The following is a 16,149-nucleotide window of genomic DNA, read 5'->3' on the forward strand; positions in this document are numbered from 1 at the left end:
TAAGCGAATTCTCACACACTTTGGGAGTATACTATACATTCCCTGGCTCATAGCCTCACTCAAGTGCGAGAAGCAGTAAGAAAAAAACATTAACGAATTGTTGGTTTAAAGAAACGCGTATATCAGTCGTTGTCATTCGAATCAATTATACGTACGGTAACCTTCATTCTGTAACCATTGGTTATTACGTTTCAAAGCGAATTCGGGGCTCCGACAGTCCTTGCGTTGCATTTACATTTGATACCGACCATGTCGTCGCACGCCGACTTTTGCCTCACAAGAAACCGCTGCGAAACTCGTCTTAAGAGTTTCGTTGGGAAATGATTCAGCATTCTAAGCTGTTCGTACGCTTGATCCTTTTTGATCGAACGAGATCTGCACTGAATCAGCGTCGCAAATTATTTCAAGGTTGTTCGAACACTCAGCACTGATTGAACACTGGTCAGAACACTGACCAGTGCCCTAGAGCATTGTTCGAACACGTACAAACGGCGGTGCTTGTATTGCATTCAATATTTTGCATGCCCGCAAAAGGGTACTCAGTTATTTATTTTACAGCCTTATTTCAGTACCTTTTAGTGCAAGTTATTTAACGCACCGCTGTCTTTTTTATCTGTTCTTTATATAATTCTCTATTCGCCACTTTATTTTTGCCTGTCTTGACAGCTAAAATACTCGTTAGCATTGTTTTTATAAAGCACCAGTTAAAGATTTACGTTACCATGTCGTACTGTGTCGTGTCCTATACCGCCGATACTTGATCCACTCAAGTCGTGTGTCCGTTCCGTAGTTGAGGATCATGATCGTCGCCGTCATAACCAAGCGCCATAATACGTATTGTCTTAGTTATGATCGGTTTCCTATTTTGATTTATAATTTTTATAATACCAGGTGGTTCCTGGCTTATTCCCCAAGGTGTGTATGTGCCATTGTTGAAACAATAAATTATCGTGGTCATCAGATCATGTTCCTTTGCTGTTAAGTGTATCTTTGACCTTTCCTGGAGCAATCAACGTGTGCGGCGAACCAGCAGCCAGCCTCTTGCAAGCTCAACGAACACTAAGTCAGTCGGTGTAAAGGGCTCCAGCGCGAAGTCTTATTTATCACGTATAATTTCCAGCGCAGAGCAAAGTGCTGCAACAATGTTTTAACGTAAATCGAGTACAGTTTGCGCTAAACACCCGCAGCTAAGCCGATTGTGTGGTTTCCTTGTGATTCGGCCTCAGTGGAAGCCATGTAAGGGAACTTGAAGAACGCGTCACAGTGCATGGTTGCCCCGATGAGGCAAAGGAACCGCAAGATGATAAAAGAGTGAGGCGACACTGTAGCATCTCCGTTCACCTGAACTCGACGCAAGCAGGTCGAGTCAGAAGTCGAACTTATACCCAGCCCGAATCGACGGCGTTTATGTACATTTTGTCAGTCAACTCATCCCTTGAAGTCGGGTTGGCAGAGCTCGTTTAGGCGCTCGCTCAGTTGGACCCGCTAGCGTTTTCATAAGCCTAACGACCGGCGTTCGACTCCACAAGCCGACTTGGCACAATTTCATCATGTTAATAGAGAGTTTTACGTTAGGGGACGAAAGCCGCACCTAAGCGTTGGTGGACGCAAACTCCATCGTGGGCCCTGCGCCATCTTTTGTGCTCGCTTTGGGTTCCTTTGTACACTCGGTGGCTTGCGTTCTCAATATTTCGGCGCGCTTTACTTCTCTTATCTAAAACTCCCTAATGTAAACATAGCTCCCGGAGTTTCAGAACTAGCGTGCCCAAGCGACTTACGTACCTCACAACGCGAACTCCATTGTACACCCGTTGCGTTCTTTTGTGCAGCTGACCGAAAGCGGCCCTTAACGTTCAGTCCCCTATTTATAAAACTTCCTACAGCGATGCTGTAGTGCAACGCCGTTGCCCCAACTGTGTGCTACGATTCCCCACCCCCTCGCTCCCTTTGTTTCTCATGACCTCTCCGTGGAAAAAAAGAAAAGTAGTTACATAATTGCCCCAGCTTTTCAAATACAAACAGGCGCTCGACTCAAGTCTTGCGCATGTATGCAACACGCATACGTGAGCCCATCTCGGCGACGCCTCCATCTTTCCTACTGTATACAACCGGGCGTGTATATAGCAGGTACGCGCGAGGAGACTTGTTTGTCAGAGACAGTAAGCAGGCTCTGTACAGTTTGTTTACATTCAAAAATGCCCGGACCGCCCACACTTTGACCGCAGCACCAAATACACCCTGCTATATTCAGCACGCCCGGACCACCCCGTCAGTCTTGGGAAGGCGGCCACCCAGACAAGATTTAGGACAGCGACGCAGCTAAAAGATAACGACGACGAAGGGAGAGGCGGCAATGAAGATCGCCTACTTTTGCATACGCTAGCACAGGCTGGGCTTCAGGATTACTACGCGAACGAAGCAGGACTCGGGAGATAAATCATGGCCTGCCTCACTGCGAGTGCACACGGGAGCAATAAGAAAAGAGAGGAAGAGCGACATGTCGTAAATAATCACTCTGCTGAAGGGTCCCTGCTGGAGGCTTCGTCGCGTGCCTGGACAAACCAGCCGGAGCAACTCAGGGCGGAGACGATGTCTTCAAGTCAGGCTTCAAGACTGCGCGTTGCGGGTGTGCGGGTCCTCGGAAATGAAGCAATCAGGGCCGCTCCGCGCGACCTGTCCAGAGACGGATTGGTGCGAAGGAGACGACGAAACATGCACAGAGCGCTTCGGGACAACCGCCCGCGAGAGCTGGCCCGCGCTTGCACGCGAACAGGAAGTGACGGTATGCTGCATCTCGCGAGCATATGACTGCGAAGCAAAGGCGCACGACGATGCGCCGAAGCACGCGCTCTTTCAATCACTCACGCTGACGACCGCACTCGGTAGCCAGTGGGCTCGCCTGGTTCTCTACAACGGTCATCTCCGTTATATCACCGTTATCTCGGTGCGCGCGCACGTTTGGACGCTGGGGCTGACTTTGATCACGCGCGTATTTGGTGAGACTTCTAGCGACATATTCAGATCTGTAGACCCCCTCAGACTGGCGGGCAAACGCGGGCTGTGCTCGTCGTCACTGAGGAAATAGCAGTTGATGAGAGCATATTGTTGAGACACGGTCAGTGAGCACCGCAAGGCCATCCCTCAAATACATAACAAATAGTAATCAATAACTTTTCAATGTTCTTTTTTTAAATGGCTGCTGCTGCAGTTACATTCGGGGAGCGCCCATAATCGATATCGTACCGCGAAGCATCCAACAATGTTTGAACGCTGTATTCTACGTTGTTGTTCGCCTGCGTTTCCTTCTGTTCCCCTTTTTCGCGACCCAGGCCTGCCTGCTAAAAAAATTTTCTCGTAAACTAGATCGCATTTCTAGATGTCTTCGTCAATATTTGCCAAGTTTTGACTAATGCGTTTCCATGTGTTGCTATCCTCGCAGTGCGGCTACTCTCCCCTGCACCAGGCCGCTACCGAGGGTCACGAGGAAGTGGTGCGGCTACTCGTCAAGCACAACTGCCTCGTCGATGTTCAAGACGAAATGGTATGCCAGCGTTTCTGCACTTGCAGGGCTCTGCCGTTACTGTTCCTGCGCCAGGCTCGGCGCTTGGAGAGCTCGAAAAGATGTTCGTAACGAACACGCACAGTACACAGGTGCTAACTACCGTGTACTAGACAGATAACCAGCTACCGTTGACTGCAAGAGCTCTCGTAGCACAGTATAAGTTTAAATAAAAGAAAGTAGAAGCGAAATTTCCGCCCTGCGAACGCACGAGTCGTGTCCATTAAAATTGCAATGTCTTTCACTCACGTTAGGCTCGGTGCGGTGTCATAACGTGCAGCTTGCTTCAGTTTACAAAAGCTCGGTCTCTTCTGGAGACCTGGAATTGCCAAGCCTTTGAGTGGCTGCGCCAGATGTCACGGTCGACTAACTACGCCCTTCAATTCCGGGCTCTCTTGCGAAGGCCGAGCTTTTCTGCAGTCGGATGTGCTCCGGGGAAAAGCAATTTTCAAGCGGCAGAATTTGACAAAAGAAATTTTGTTCGCAGTCCACAAGCTTCTATACTAGGTGTACAACGTATAGGAAGCTTGGCCATGGAAAGGGCGGGATATCTTAATATCTTAGCTAAGAAAAAGAACAAAATGAGAAAGAGATAATAAAGTGTTAAAACACTGTCAGAAGTTTATAACGAAATAACAGAACACCAATAGAGCAACTCCACAGAGCAGAGAAAGGAAATAGAGAAAGAAAAAGAAAAAGAAAGGCTATAAGATTACAAGAGAAACCTAGACATGAACGCAGCTTTCACTGTAGCAAGCGAACATAGAAAACAGGTGCATGAACTACTGCTCACAAAACATTTATCACATGACTGTCCGCGAGAAGAGCCCGTAGAGATTCCAGAGCTAATTTCTCATGGGCTCGAGAGCCCATAAACTATATATCCCTCAAACTGAAGAGCCTAGTGCATACCGCAACGTAAAATCATCAAAGCTCTCCCCTAAATTTCAGGCTTAGTGAAGTGGTCATCAGAACTTTTACTTTTCAGGAACTTCTGCGTCACAGTAATACGTTTTGACATGCACGCTTGCTGACGTGCGAACGCCATCGGTATGTAAGGTGCATTATCTTGTGCACTGTTTTGCTAATATGCCAACGCCGATTACACGCCAGGGAACATATGCAGGTACAATCCTCATTCAATAAAACACAATGCTTTGAGCGCCACCTTCAGCACGTTTCGTGTCATATCTTCTTATCAGCCTGTTTCGTGTCATATATTGAAGTAGGCGAGTGCAAGCCTCCCGGCTACTTCGACGTTAGAGGCGCAAGGACCAGCGTAACTCACTTTCTGTGAACACATCGCTTCACGGCGTTTGGCTCTGTACCGATGGCGAAGGGATTGCAATATCACATCATATTTGTTTACCCGTAGTACAGTGACGTCCACGCTTAGGAGAACACCGAATTATTTTTGAATCCTTCATGGCAGTTCGAATTTGGAAGTTAGGTCAATGAAATTACTTCAAAGGTGTTGCAGGAGACGATCGGCCACTCCTGCTCAATATTAGAATAAGTCATACCCTGCTTATTAGTAATCAGTTGTTTCCTCTACAGTGAAAGCCGGCTAATATAACAGTTGTCAGTTAGTGCCTCCGTCATATGCCTGTTCTTTTAGGTCGTTATGTAGCGCTCTAAGACATACATGAAGTGAACATCGATTTGCCAAACAACCCGGTTTATTAAGCGGTTATATTAAATGGACGACTGCAGAGGCCTTCTTAATAATTGTGCTTCATTTTTGTGTAAATGGTGAGTGGCATACCGCTTGAATTAACAAAGAATGCAGGAAAAGAAAGTAATCTTTCTTTCCTTCATTTCTTCGTTTCTTTTTTCCTCTTGTTAGCTTTCCTTGGAGCAATAGCAAACAAACACACGAAATTGGTTCCTACCTCGAATTGGTTCCTACCTCTCTACCGCTTCCTCCACTAAAAAAGTCAAATTCAGAGAAAAACTGAGCTTTTATGTATTCATTTCTGCTTAAATTTAACCAGTACAACGAGATACGGCTGTGTGAAGAAAAACATATGCGTAGTGCCCTGTTCTTTGGTATTGTTACTTTTAAGCATGAATTCAAACCTTCGTCACCCAGATTTTCTACATTGCATATTTTGTTTGTCTCTCTCACGCCACAATTACTCCCACTTTTGATAACTTAATAAGGGGTGCTTACTTTACTGTAAACAATTTCTGACCAATATCGATATTACCACTTCTTTCAAGGCTTTTTGAAGCTCTTATAAGCACTCGATTAGAAAGTTTTGTGAGGAAGCATGCTATAATTAGTGAGACACAATATAATTTTAAAAAATCTTGTGAACATGCGCTTTTAAATATCAAACATAAAATATATTACAAAGCACTGAGAAACGATTATACACGATAGGCTTGTTCTTGGACCTGCGTAGAGCAGTCGATAGTGTGAACCATGATATACTCCTGTCTATACTTTATGGCATACGTAGGAAGCCATTGAAGCTAATGAAAGTTTCTTGACTGAACGGTATCAATTTGTTTCATTTAATCAGTTCACTTCGTCACTTTCAAAGTAAACACTGGTGTCCCAAAGGCTTCCATAGTTAGTCCTTATTATTTAACCTCTACATAAACGACCTACCAAGCATTCCTTCCACGCCTAACATAGTCATGTAGGCCAATGACACAAATCCTTTTTTTTCGTGAATGCTTCCTTGCAATATCTCGCGAAAGAAATTAATGAGTATTTAAATCTATTGGCTGACTGGTTGCACTTAAACAAGCTGCAATTAAATGATAATAAAACGAAGTATATCATATTCAAACCCGCAAAAAAGAAATTGCTTAGTAATATAACTGTATTATTTCAAGGGAAGTGTATAGAACAAGTAAAACCCAGAAGTTCTTGGGCATTTGGTTTCAAGATAACCTCTCTTGGGCAATCATTTGAATAAGCTAACCAATGAACTTCGTAAAGTAGTAGGTTGTATGTGCAGAATTAATGTGCTTGTTCCATTTTGGCCAAAGAAAGCAATGTACTACGCTGTTTTTTTACTCTAAGCTTATTGACTGTGAGTTAATTTGGGGAATAACGACTGCAAAAATTATGAAAAATTGATACTTTTACAAAAAAAAGCGTACTATGAATGTTTGAAAAATATCATGGTAGGCTGCGAGGTCTACCGACTTGCAACTTGTTTGGCAAGCACTCAGTGCTCCGAGCTAGCCAGGTATACCAATGTAAATTACTTTTACACATAAAAAGCAATAGTCTTCACATCGTTAGCACACCTACTTCTCCATTACGTTACCCATGCCCAAACAAACGAGAACAACACCATTCACCCGCACAATTTATGGACGTCAAGACCTAGACTATCAAATACCCCGACTATTAGATATTGTTCGGCCGGAAATAGATTTTTATGCGTGCCAATTCAAACAGTATATGAAAACTTTTTTGTTGAATCATGTCATCTCCTACAAATAAATATGCTCCCTCTATTGCATTCCTATTAGAAAAAAAGTGATCTTGATAAATGTATTAGTTTGTGTTGTTCTTCAAATTTACCAGATGTAAAATTCATGGGAATTATTTTTATCATGCAAAGCGCATGAAGAAAGTGTGCAACAAGATGGTCGTACAATGCATGTAAACATGCCTGTATGGAACGTGAAACGTAACTGTATGGCGAACGTCAACAGGAGCAACAGCCTCTGTCAGGCACCATGGCCTTTAGCTATTGCTCCTCTTTCTTGTATAAAAAAGAAATAAACTCAATTGAATTTAATTAATCTGGGTCATAGGCTCCGCAAGCCGACAGCCACTACTAGAGCAAGCAAGAGGGGAAGGAGGTTAGGCCGTATATGTTTAAGGCCGAAACGAACAAACAAACAAACTAAATAGGAAATAGCAATCAATTTACAAAGGAGTTGAAGTGAAAAATGAATTGGAAAATGAAGTAGCAGTTACTTGTCCCAACGGAAGCCATTCGATGTTTTCATGGCCAGCAGACGCAGAACATTTGTCCACATACACGTGCGCCAAAGTGCTTGAGGATTAAAATATTAAAAGAGCTCACGGGCATTTTCGGCCGGGACACAGAAAGCAGGCCGCGAAGGAGCGCTGCGCGAACTTGTGCAGAGACCCGAGATGCTGGGGAGCCCGATGAGGACACCGGAGCGGATCACGACGCGTGATAATTAAGATTGGCCGCAACGCGCTCGATCATTCGTAGCGGCGCTTTATATTCGTGCAGTTCCTGCAGCCTTGGAGACGAAATCCAACATAAATCTTCACCGCCTATTTGGCTGCCGAACAGGATTCTCTTCGGTCAACCGTCTTTCAAGACCGGCAGAGGTGTCTGTGTCTAGAGGAAACTGGTTTTCTTTTATCAAATGTCCCTTCCTTTCGGGTTCGCGAAACGGTTGATGCTATAGCTGGACACGGTGGCTTAACGGATTTGGGATTCTGTCTCTTTTAAAGTTCGCATCTTATTTCGCAAAGGGAACTATTTACCAGCGAAGGCTTTGATTTCAAGATACCTTGTTCTCTGTGAAGTGTGAGCCAGTTTAGAAGGGGCGACAAATACATACGCGCAGTTTACGTGGAAGCTGGCAGAAAAAAAGAAAGAAATTTGGTGGAAGATCACTGACCCTGAAGCTGACGCGTTCCGCCGCGACAAATTCGTGCCGTTAGTATGCGGTCAGTGAAAGAGAGAAAGTGACAAGAAAGGAGAACGAAAAAATTAGAAGGACGCTTAAGCTTCGCCTTTACGAGTGCAACGCGATAGCATTCAAAGATCCCTGACTGCTTCTCAGGCTTACCGGCAACTGCAGCTTATGTAACTGTAATGTTTAGAGATGATGAAAACGTTTTATTGACAGGAAAAGGGGAAGGCGGTTCCGTTGGCTAAGGCCGCCACCCTGGCTCTTTCCACGGGGGCTTGCTGGTCCTCGAGGGTTGAGGTGAACAGGGTTGCCGCTCATACTTCCCAGGTTGGCTGTTGTATAGTCTCTAAGGCACTATTAACCTGGCAGGCCCATACCACATGGTACAAATCTGCATCCTGCCCGCATGATTTACACTCGGCTGAATAGGATTGTGGCTCAATAGCATGTGGCTTGACTGGGTTATTAAATGACATGGCTTGAAATCACCGTAAATGACATTCTTCTGAACTATCTAATCCCTTGGTCGGGCCCGGGCATTTTCGTCGCGATAACGGCAAGTGCTGTATTACATCTGCATAAGTTACTAATGACACTGGGAAACGCTGGCGGCGAACGATATGCACAAAGACGAGCTTTAAGGTTCGCTTTTTCTCCTCCTTCGCCTCCGCGCAACACTACCGCAGATACGCGGAGGCGAGCGCCATCTGTATGGTGTTGCAAGGAACCGAGCGGGGCACGCCGCTCTCTGAATGGTATACACGCTCGAAAAAGGGGGTTTGTGTTTGAGTTTCCGCGTAACAAAATTATGCTTTCTTGTGTATTCAAATTACAGTCCGGTGTTATCACGAATGTAGGTTGTTTGTAAGTCGTAGTTTACGCATTTTTCAAACGCACGTTAATTTGAGAAATTCAGTTTTTCAGTAACACCTCTGCGCCACGCGGTGGGCTGCATGCGTGGTTCGGTATGCATGGTTCGATCGGAATGATTTTTCGCTCACAAGAAGGTCGGCGCCGGCGATGGATGCCGACAGCGGATGTTTGCCGACACGGGACCCTTAACGCTGTCGCGTTAATACAGGCAGGGCCTGTATTATTAACTCTAAGCAGGGCCTGTATTATTAACTCTATTCCCTTGGCCACCCTGCACGTGGAAAAAGGAGTATGAGAGTGAAACAGCGGCAAGTGTAGAACTAGATCACGTTCGCTATAGCCGACTCAAGTGAAGCTTAATTTTTTTTCTTTTATCAATTAAGGAAGGGGCTGAAACATAGAAACTGCTACGTGCGCAACACCTCCAATTATACAACAGCGTACAGCGTAATCACGCCATTGTAAGGACTGCATTAAATTCGACTTGCTCAGTCACCTAAGGGAAATACAAGAGAAACGTCATATATTCCGACAAATCACGGAGCAAAAATACACACTTACATTACAGGAATAGGTGGTGGGTCTGTTAATGTTTAAATCCTGACACACAGTGAAGGCACGACGATGAAACAGATAGTCTAACAATGTGGGGTGAAATGAATGTACACGCTACTCCAAGCGGAGCAAGTTTCGCACTAGTGCCCAAGCTTGAGCATGCAGGCTTCACAAGTGTAATTCACGAAGACAATTAAAAGAGATGAATTCAAGATATCCTGCAAATCTTTGTAAGAATTTATTTAGAATGGTAGGTAGCCTAAAATATGGAGCACGGATTCGGCGGCAACTTAAGAATTCAGCACAAGCTCCGCCCGCCTACGAGACCGCAGTCGCAGTGCATCTGCACCTGAATGCCTCCATGCGCCAAAACGGAGTTTCCAAGAGATGTTGATATATATATATATATATATATATATATATATATATATATATATATATATATATATATATATAAAGTACGCCTCCGCCGTGACATAAAAAAAGGAACTATCGTGATTGCTTGGCACTACAGATTACTTTGAGTATGACAGCGCTACATTTGCCTGCGCATTCTAGGTTGACGCACAGGATAGACAAGGCACAGTGTGGTATGTCACTCATGACCGTAGCCTGGAGGTACAGCAAAGGAATAAAACTCGTTACACAATTTGTAACACTTCAGAGAAACAGCACTGTGAATACCGAAATACTCTGGAAGCGTAAACGAATTGTTACAGTAGAGGTTTTCTGTAACAAATGTTTTATAATGGGCTTATAATCGCTTGCATTTGGTGACTGATGGCCTGCATGGGTGTTCGAAATTCTGTCCTGAAAGTCGGAGGTTTCTGGACAGCATGCGAAGAATATGGTTTCCTCGCGAGCGTGTAGAACAGTTAGTCTTTCCGGAAGGACTGTGGATAGTACGCAAGGAAGCGTCGCATATCCTTCTCCCATTTCTGCAAGAGACTGGACAGATGACTAATGGTGACATATTTGACGCTGAAAGAGACGCCGATGGTGAAGCAATGTGTGGCAATGTCTGCCAGGCTTACCCTGCTTATATGGCAATACCATCACCACCAGTACCTTCTTTCGATATTTGAAATGTCGTTTCAAATATCGTGCACTGGCCGCTTCACACTGTCAAATTGACGGAATCATATCGTGTGATGTGCGAATAAATTTTGGGCCGTGACATATTTTTGAAAAACCAGTGCGAACAGGCTGTAATTCGCAGAATGTTGCTATAGGTTACAACATGCCGCTAAATATCACGACGATGACAAGCAGCACGAACATGTGTCACTACTTTGAGTGCTACAGTAGAAACCAGGAGAATTTTAGCACGATGCTGGGTTACGGCAAGTATTCAGTGTAGCTGTTTTGACACCTGTTTGCTTCTTACAAGGCAAGAAGAGAGAAAAGAAAAGCAGTTCTTAAAGGTAATATTAACGAATCAGTCGTTAAGATTGTGTTATTGATTTCACAGAATACTCCACTTCAGCTGAAAAAAAAATCTCTTCTGACTTGCAGCATTAACGGGATTTTTAGGCTGGGCTAGTTGGTTCACATTCGATACGGTGAACAGACAAGACGACGGGTCACTTGAACGAACAGGACATATGCGCCGACTGCTAACTGAATGTTATTCGGCGTCGGGCAGTGTACAAAGCAAACGACAACAAAGCGCAACGCTATAGGTATATAATTTTTCGGCCGGCAGGCAAGAGAAAGCAGTTAATGCAAAATACAAAATAATGTATAGCTTTAGTCAGTGAATGTTGAAAATGCAGGTTTAAGCTTTTGCCAGACGTCATCAACCATTCTAATCTTTACGAGCCGTCCAAGGGAGGGAAGGCAACTTGACGCGAACGAGTTATGGCTAACAGCTTAAGATAAAATTGGGTCCATTAGGCCTGACCGTACCTGTGACATCCTGCACACGGTCGTAAAGCTGGAAACGTTAATGGCACTTTTTTCTTCTTTTTCGCGTGTGGAAGCATTATTTTAAGCAAGCACGTGCTAAATAGATCTAGTTCGTGCAACATTCAGTCTGCAAATTACCGCATGGCCTTCTTCGACAAAAAAAAGAAGAAAAAAAAATATCAGAACGGTCATATTTAACCCTCAAGTCGCAAAAGAAAGGCTGAAAGGTTCCACGGTGTCCCGGGACTGCTGCTAACCACATGGGCGGGACGGACAAACAACAAAGGAGACGCGAAGGAGAGGATGGAGATAGGAGAAGGGTCGTGCCTCCATCTGGACGAATCACGCAGCACGTAACAAGTGCGCTTCGGGCCCAGGGGGGTAAATTGACTGCGACGAAGTCGGCGTGCACGCGCGCCGGCGTCGCCCACCGCACTGCCCCCAAAACTGTTGTCCCCGCAGCGTGTCGTGCGCAGTCGTCCGCGATTACGGCCGCGCACGACGGCTGTAAAACAAAATGGCAGTCGAGTCGGTCATCTTCTCCTCCCATTTACCCTCCCTCTCTCTCTTCTTACTCTTCCTCCTCTCACCGATTCTCGGAGTGGCCGCGGCGGCCGCGATGCTGTGTGTGTACGACGGCGCTTGCTCGCGACCATCGCGACCTTGGCTCCCGGTGAGGACCGAGGAAGGTTCAGAGGTTAACCCGCCGAGGGGTTATATCACGGCGGGAGATGCGCAGAGAGAAGGAGATTCTTGAAGATGGGAAGGAAAGGTTGGGGTAAAGTGCAGCGCAGTAACTGTCTCTCAGCAGAGGACACCTCAACCGCGCTGCACAGGGGGTAGGGAATGAAAGTAGGGGAGAGAAAGAGCAAGATGCTCAGACCCCGCGGGCGTGATTGTTCGTGGAATGGGAAGGAGGAAGCTGGTGGCACTGCGATGCGGGAGCGCGACTCAATGCGTGGACGTTGCGGGCCTTTGGCGGCGAGAGACGGGCTCAGCTGTCTATCGCTGAGTGAAAGGTTGAGACGGAGTTGCGCTGGGCGTCTGCTGGACGTAAAAGCTTCGCGGGCGCGTGCTCTGCGCGCTAAAACGCGGGCACGTGGTTGCTATTGGTAGTGTGAGATCCGACGAAGGCTTGAAACTGCGTCGTAAAGCGGCCGGCGTGCTATTTGCAAGACAGCCCACGGATGAGGTGCGCCTGATCGTCCAGGCTGACTTATCGCTGACGCTGATGCTGCAGTCTGTCTAAATAAAAAAAAAAAAAAAGATGCGCTGCTTTTAAAAAAATAAAATAAAATGGCGACATGGACGAGGTGAGGGACGGTGACAATCGGTAACACTTTTCAGTTTTAACGAGTGACACATGCAGTGCATGGAAATGAACGAAAGAACGCATCGCGCAGACAGAGGCAATTGATCTGCCATTGCCGTCGATAAGCTCTCTAATATTATCAGCTTTATGGCGGAGAGGAATTCCGGAATTGTGGACTAGTGATTACGAGCTGCGACTAAACCATCGTTCTACAGGGAAAATGAGTTTAAAAATATTTTAAGAGGGCATTAGATATGGTGCAGGCACCACTTCTCTAACTATTTCAAGCGCTTCTGAAACCGAAACTACGAGCTGTGTGCTTGTGTAAGCTGCGCTGCTATAATGTGCAATGAAAAAAAAAAAAGTATGCCAGACATTTTTCAAGTGTTTCGCATCTATCCGTAGGTTATTAGTGCAACGTTAACAAACTTATGCTTAACGTCAAGCGCTATGCTTAGCGACGGCAAAATGCAGCTGCTACACTCATCTGCGCTGGATAGCTTTACAAGCGCTGAATTAAGATCCACATCTCGGGCGCACAATAACACAGAGACAACCAATCTTCGCCTATTGCGTAGTGAAGTCCGTCCGATCCTGAGACAGATTTACTGTCGCCTCAGCAAAACTACCTGGTTTGATCAGTAAGCTAGAAACTCGGACTTATACTTTATAGACCCATGTATAAACTTATCAATGCCGGAAAACCTAAGAGACAACAGAAAACTTGAAACATTGGTACACCGCCTGCGTCTTGGTACTGCATTTACGAAACACTTCTTGTAAAGGATAAAACGTGTCTCTAGTCTGCAGTGTTCTTGTGGCCATCCAGACGAAGATGTGCATCATCTTATCCTCGAGTGCACGAAATATGATCCACAAAGAATGGTACTGCAAGCAAATTTGTTGATGTTAGACAGACGACCATTCACTCTAACAAAGATAAATGGCCCATGGCCAACTGCGGGCCTTCCAAAAAGAGCACTTTTTGCTCTGAAAAAGTTTTTAGAGGTCACCAACATTTTGGGAAAATATTAAGTCTCAAATGATCCGATTTCGCTAAATGAGTAACATAAATGTTGTTCGTGGTTCGTAAATGATGTACGTGGCGATCGCAACTTTTACGCAACATGTATAATTATGTTCTGTACTTGCAGTGTATTACATGTGTTGTGCGTTTTGGCTGTTCAAAACATCTGGGTTTACATATGCGTACGGCTACTGAACTAATGCAGAAAACTTTGCGACTCATGCACTGCTGGACTGTACATTTTTATTCATCCAGGGTTCCACTGAGTGTCATATCTTGTGTCGCTATTCTCCCTTTTTACGCAACTTTATTTCCTTGCCAAGTGACAAGGAGTAGCCAGTGTCACCACAAAGGCGCCAACATCTCCTAATATTCATTTCGAAAAAAGAAAAATAAGATCCACATACAAAGTTTTGTTATTCTGTCACAGCGAGCGCCTCAAAACAGTACAAGTGTAGCTTACAAACTCTTGAGAACCTTTCATTTTGCTGGGGAGTGATTATGAGGATTGATTGATTGATTGATTGATTGATTGATTGATTGATTGATTGATTGATTGATTGATTGATTGATTGATTGATTGATTACTGTTTGAACGCAGCACGGTAACACGGCTCTCCACGAGGCAGCTTGGAAAGGCTACAGTCGGACAATTGAAGTTCTCTGTAAGAACAAGGCAAACGTGTACATAAAAAACAAGGTAAGTTGATGTCTAGAATGACGGAAACAGGAATTCCGGCGCAACATTATTCACACGTTATTTTCAAGTATATGTGCTATATACTTTCCTTTAAAACTGATGCAGAAAATCTATAGCAATTTCAAGTTGTATTTGTGAATAGCAAAACGAAGAAAGAAAGAAAGAAAGAAAGAAAGAAAGAAAGAAAGAAAGAAGGAAAGAAAGAAAGAAGGAGATTGACTCGCCTTCCTTCTCCTCATAGGGCGGCTTCTCACCACTGCATCTCGCGTGCCAGAATGGTCACAACCAGAGCACGAGGGTTCTTTTGCTGGCTGGCTGCAAACCTGACATCAAGAACAACGTAAGTGTCAACGGTATTTCCTGCTGTACGTCATAGAAGGCGCGATCATTCTTCTTAACACAAGAAATTTGCAGAACCGCCATTGAGCTCTGCTATAGCTGTAAAACCAACGCAATAATTTTCAATTCCAAATTTATGCAGAAATAACGAGCAAAGCTGAAACAAGTGCAGCAACAAAAGCTGCTCTACTATCTAAGATGGAATGGACGACCCCATTCCTCAACCTTGATGGCTAAGGGCACTCTTACTCAAGGAGCTTATGAATCCGCGTCGGCCAAGAGGACGCGATAAAGCTGCTCGGGGTATTGCTTCGTTTCCTGCTAGTGAAGATTCATGTGATTTTCTAGGTGGCCCGACACATAATCTTCTCATCTAAGAGAACTTCCTGTATCTTTCAATCTTCGTAGAGAGGCCAAATAACCTATATTGCCTCGAGCACTGAGATTAAACAAGCGCGGGATTCCCAATCGAACGAGGATATAGACGCAACCCTACCGTAACCACAGTAATACTGTGCACTGTAGTATGCTAATACTCGAGCGAAAGGCGCTAATATCCCTTTTAAATAAACATCAATAAAGAAAGTGTGCCAGACAGCAAATCTGATGCAAGTATAGCTAGGTTCTTTGACTATCATGTATGCACCGTAAGATTGGTCATTGCGACAAACCAGCAATCGGCTAGCTGTTATTAACACGCTGCTCTTGACCTTGGCGTGCACAAGTTTATAAAAAAAAAACGGCAACTAATTAGATGACAGCGGCTTCAATTTCCCCAACGCCGTTTTGGTTTTGTGGTGAGGTAACGCCATCGAAGCGTCGCTCGGTAGATGCGGAACTGCGCGTAGTGAAATTTATGGCCAGCAAAACATAAGAACGCCTGCATGGACACTGCGTTACTAGAGCGCGCACCGCATGTCTTTCTCAATTACGTAACCAGTGATTGGTGCCCTCAGGGTGTTGTGGATTCGATCCCCGATCTTATCGGTACCGGTGATAAATACTAAGCAAACTGCTTCGGACGATTCGCGCCTTTCGTCCCAATCACTGCGTCCGGTGGGAAAGTGCCCGCGAACATCACCTCGCAAGCCGCGAGGCGTGATTGCAGGGATGGCATGTACACCATGGGGTCGAGGCGGCGGTCTATAAGCGCCCCACCGCGTTGGCTCAGTGGCTATGGCATTGCGCTGGCGAGCGCGAAGATAGCGGATTCGATTCCCGGCAGCCTC

At 45.2% G+C, this 16,149-nt stretch overlaps 1 protein-coding gene across 1 annotated transcript in view; it reads left to right on the plus strand.

Annotated features, from left to right (window-relative positions):
• dgo (ankyrin repeat domain containing protein 6 diego) overlaps positions 1–16,149 on the plus strand; it is a 163,279-nt gene that overhangs the window by 137,237 nt on the left and 9,893 nt on the right. The window contains exons 4-6 of the mRNA XM_075695644.1: positions 3,440–3,541; positions 14,483–14,581; positions 14,823–14,921. Coding sequence (XP_075551759.1) covers positions 3,440–3,541; positions 14,483–14,581; positions 14,823–14,921 — 300 coding nt within the window. The remainder of the gene's footprint in view (positions 1–3,439; positions 3,542–14,482; positions 14,582–14,822; positions 14,922–16,149) is intronic.

This window comes from Dermacentor variabilis, chromosome 6 (genome assembly GCF_050947875.1).
Source record: "Dermacentor variabilis isolate Ectoservices chromosome 6, ASM5094787v1, whole genome shotgun sequence".
Taxonomy (NCBI): domain Eukaryota; kingdom Metazoa; phylum Arthropoda; class Arachnida; order Ixodida; family Ixodidae; genus Dermacentor; species Dermacentor variabilis.